Source organism: Engraulis encrasicolus, chromosome 8 (genome assembly GCF_034702125.1).
Source record: "Engraulis encrasicolus isolate BLACKSEA-1 chromosome 8, IST_EnEncr_1.0, whole genome shotgun sequence".
Taxonomy (NCBI): domain Eukaryota; kingdom Metazoa; phylum Chordata; class Actinopteri; order Clupeiformes; family Engraulidae; genus Engraulis; species Engraulis encrasicolus.
The window spans coordinates 13571352-13573851 of NC_085864.1; the positions used below are offsets into that span (position 1 = coordinate 13571352).

Below are 2500 nucleotides of genomic sequence, written 5' to 3' on the forward strand. Positions count from 1 at the left end.
CACCTACTCTCTGACGGCGCACTATGACGACTTCCAGGAAGTGAAGTATGGCGGTCGTTATAGCAGCGGTACCCTTAGCAATGGGCTCACGTTGCAGCTGGGCGGCACCCTGGAGCGAGCGGGGCGGAACCAGAAGACAGCGGTGGGTGGAGTTATGACTATATAAAGCAGAGGCGGGTGGAGTTATACATAACTATATAAGGCATCGGTGGATGGGTTTATCTGTATATGGCAGCAGTGGGTGGAGTCATGCATAATATTAGATCAGATTACATTACACTATATTACGCATATCTGACGTTTTTATCCAAAGCAACTTGCAGCTATTTACATGTTGCTTATAGTCCCAAGAACAATGTGGGGTTAAGTGCCTTGCTGAAGGGCATTTGAGGCATGGGTAGAGGTGTAGGGGGAGGCAAGGGTGGAATTCGAACCTACAACCCTTTCATCTAAAGCCCATATCCTCAGCCATTATTGAAACTTAATGTAACCGAGGTCTTCCACTCGAGGATTGGAGAAAGCGTGCTAACCAGCTCGTTAACGGTCAGTTAACAGCCAGGCTCCTAGCTTCGTCAACAGCACATCTGTCTCTTGAGACTTCAGGAAGCTATACCCTGCTCTAATACTAATTCTAAACTAATTTTCAAATTCGAAATGTACAATTTTCAACAGCACCATGTGAGGATTGAAGATGCTTCTAAGATTGCTCTGACATGGGAAAACAAGTCCGACAGGCGGACCAAGATGCGTCCACTTGTTGCTTATTCAGGAGTAATGGTGGAAACACATTGCCCAATTTATCCATTGCTTCCTTGTAGAGATATCATAATCCGGTAGCAGAAGAAAAGTACAAATATGAAGAGAGTAACGTGAAAAATTGCGGTGAAGATCGTGTTTTGGCCAATTTAAAGAATGCATTTCAGAAGGACAGACCGACGAACGGACATACCCTCTTATAGAGATGCTAGGACGCATCTAAAAACAGGTTCTACCTCAAGATCCTTTGTGCAGTGCTAGTATGCTTATGCAGTATTGGTAGCGCTGAGATATTGGTCTGAACCAAACTGGATTGTTGACTGAAAGGTTGTGGGTTTGAGCCGCACGTGGTGAACTAGTTCAAGATGACCTTGGTTACACATGCCTCATAATGAATGTTGTTATGACTAAATAAGACTTTATTTTTAATCTTTTGTTAAAACGTTTTAAAAAGTGAATAATCTCCATGGTTGATATGCACTGTAGCTCTGCTTTAGGCCGTGTTTTTTTTTTAACAAATCCATTAAAAAAGCATTTAAGGTAGCTTAAACTGTTGTGTATAAACCCAAAGTATAGAAGAGGTGTAGGGGATGCACGCACATCCATTAAAACAGGTGTTGGATGAGACAAAGACTCATTCAAGCACGTGAACAGCAACAGTGTGCAGATTTTCATCCTACACCAAAAGTATAAATGGATAAAAATGTACATTTATAAAGACATGTAAATATGTGCGAATGAGGAAACTAGCAAGTGCATTACATTTAAACCACCTTTATTCATTTGTCCCCCTTTTTATTACCCTCAATTTTTATATTTGTCTTTCTCTTTCTCACTTTTTCTATTTTCTTTCTCCCTCACTCCCCTTCTCTCTCTCTCTCTCTCTCTCTCTCTCTCTCTCTCTCTCTCTCTCTCTCTCTCTCTCTCGCTCTCTCTCCCAGAAGGCAGTGGTGTCTGAGAAGTCTGGTGGGTGGAGCCGGCGTGAAATGTGTCTGCTGTCTGCACTGGTTTTTGCCGCAGGTGTGTCTGTTTGTGTGTCAATATACATCCATTAAAACACTAACTACTTTAACCCTTTAAGACATTTAAGACATATAAATTTGCTGTTACCAGAATGTTAATGACCAGGTTGTAGTACATTACTGAAGGTCCTGTGCACTGTCACAGCATGCCACTGGTGGTACGGCGTGCATTATCCCCTTAGCGCAGAGCCTTTGTTGTAACCTTACTGTCACCAGAATTGTAATGGCTATGTCTTAATCTGTTACTTAAGGCTCTCGGTAATGTCATAGTAATGTTGTTATGATGTAGTTGAGTATTTTCAGCAAATAGTGAATAGGGATGCCGGCGACCCCATCCGCACTAAGAGGCTACGTGGCTAATCCACTGAGTGAGTCTCACCATGGTCAGCCAAAATAAGTTGAGTGCAGAGGTTCAGAAGTCACACCCAGCGATTGTGTCTACTTCTTGAAAGCAGATGTGTGAGTGTCTCTTGCATGGGTTTTGGGTGGGGGTTCGGACATTTGTCAAATTTGTTATGTTGAAGCTCCTATCAACTGAAGTGACTGTGTGTGTGTGTGTGTGTGTGTGTGTGTGTGTGTGTGTGTGTGTGTGTGTGTGTGTGTGTGTGTGTGTGTGTGTGTGTGTGTGTGTGTGTGTGTGTGTGTGTGTTGAATTTCCTTTGGGACCAATTAAAGCATCTTGAATCTTGAATATATATTGTAACACACCTCATCATACATTG

General features: G+C 42.6%; 1 protein-coding gene across 1 annotated transcript in view; it reads left to right on the top strand.

The window, feature by feature from the left end:
* The window catches only part of LOC134453529 (endothelin-converting enzyme-like 1), a 41061-nt gene that overhangs the window by 8063 nt on the left and 30498 nt on the right, over positions 1 to 2500 (top strand). The window contains exons 2-3 of the mRNA XM_063204320.1: positions 1 to 142; positions 1698 to 1776. The exon at positions 1 to 142 is cut by the window's left edge and continues 19 nt beyond it. Coding sequence (XP_063060390.1) covers positions 1 to 142; positions 1698 to 1776 — 221 coding nt within the window. The remainder of the gene's footprint in view (positions 143 to 1697; positions 1777 to 2500) is intronic.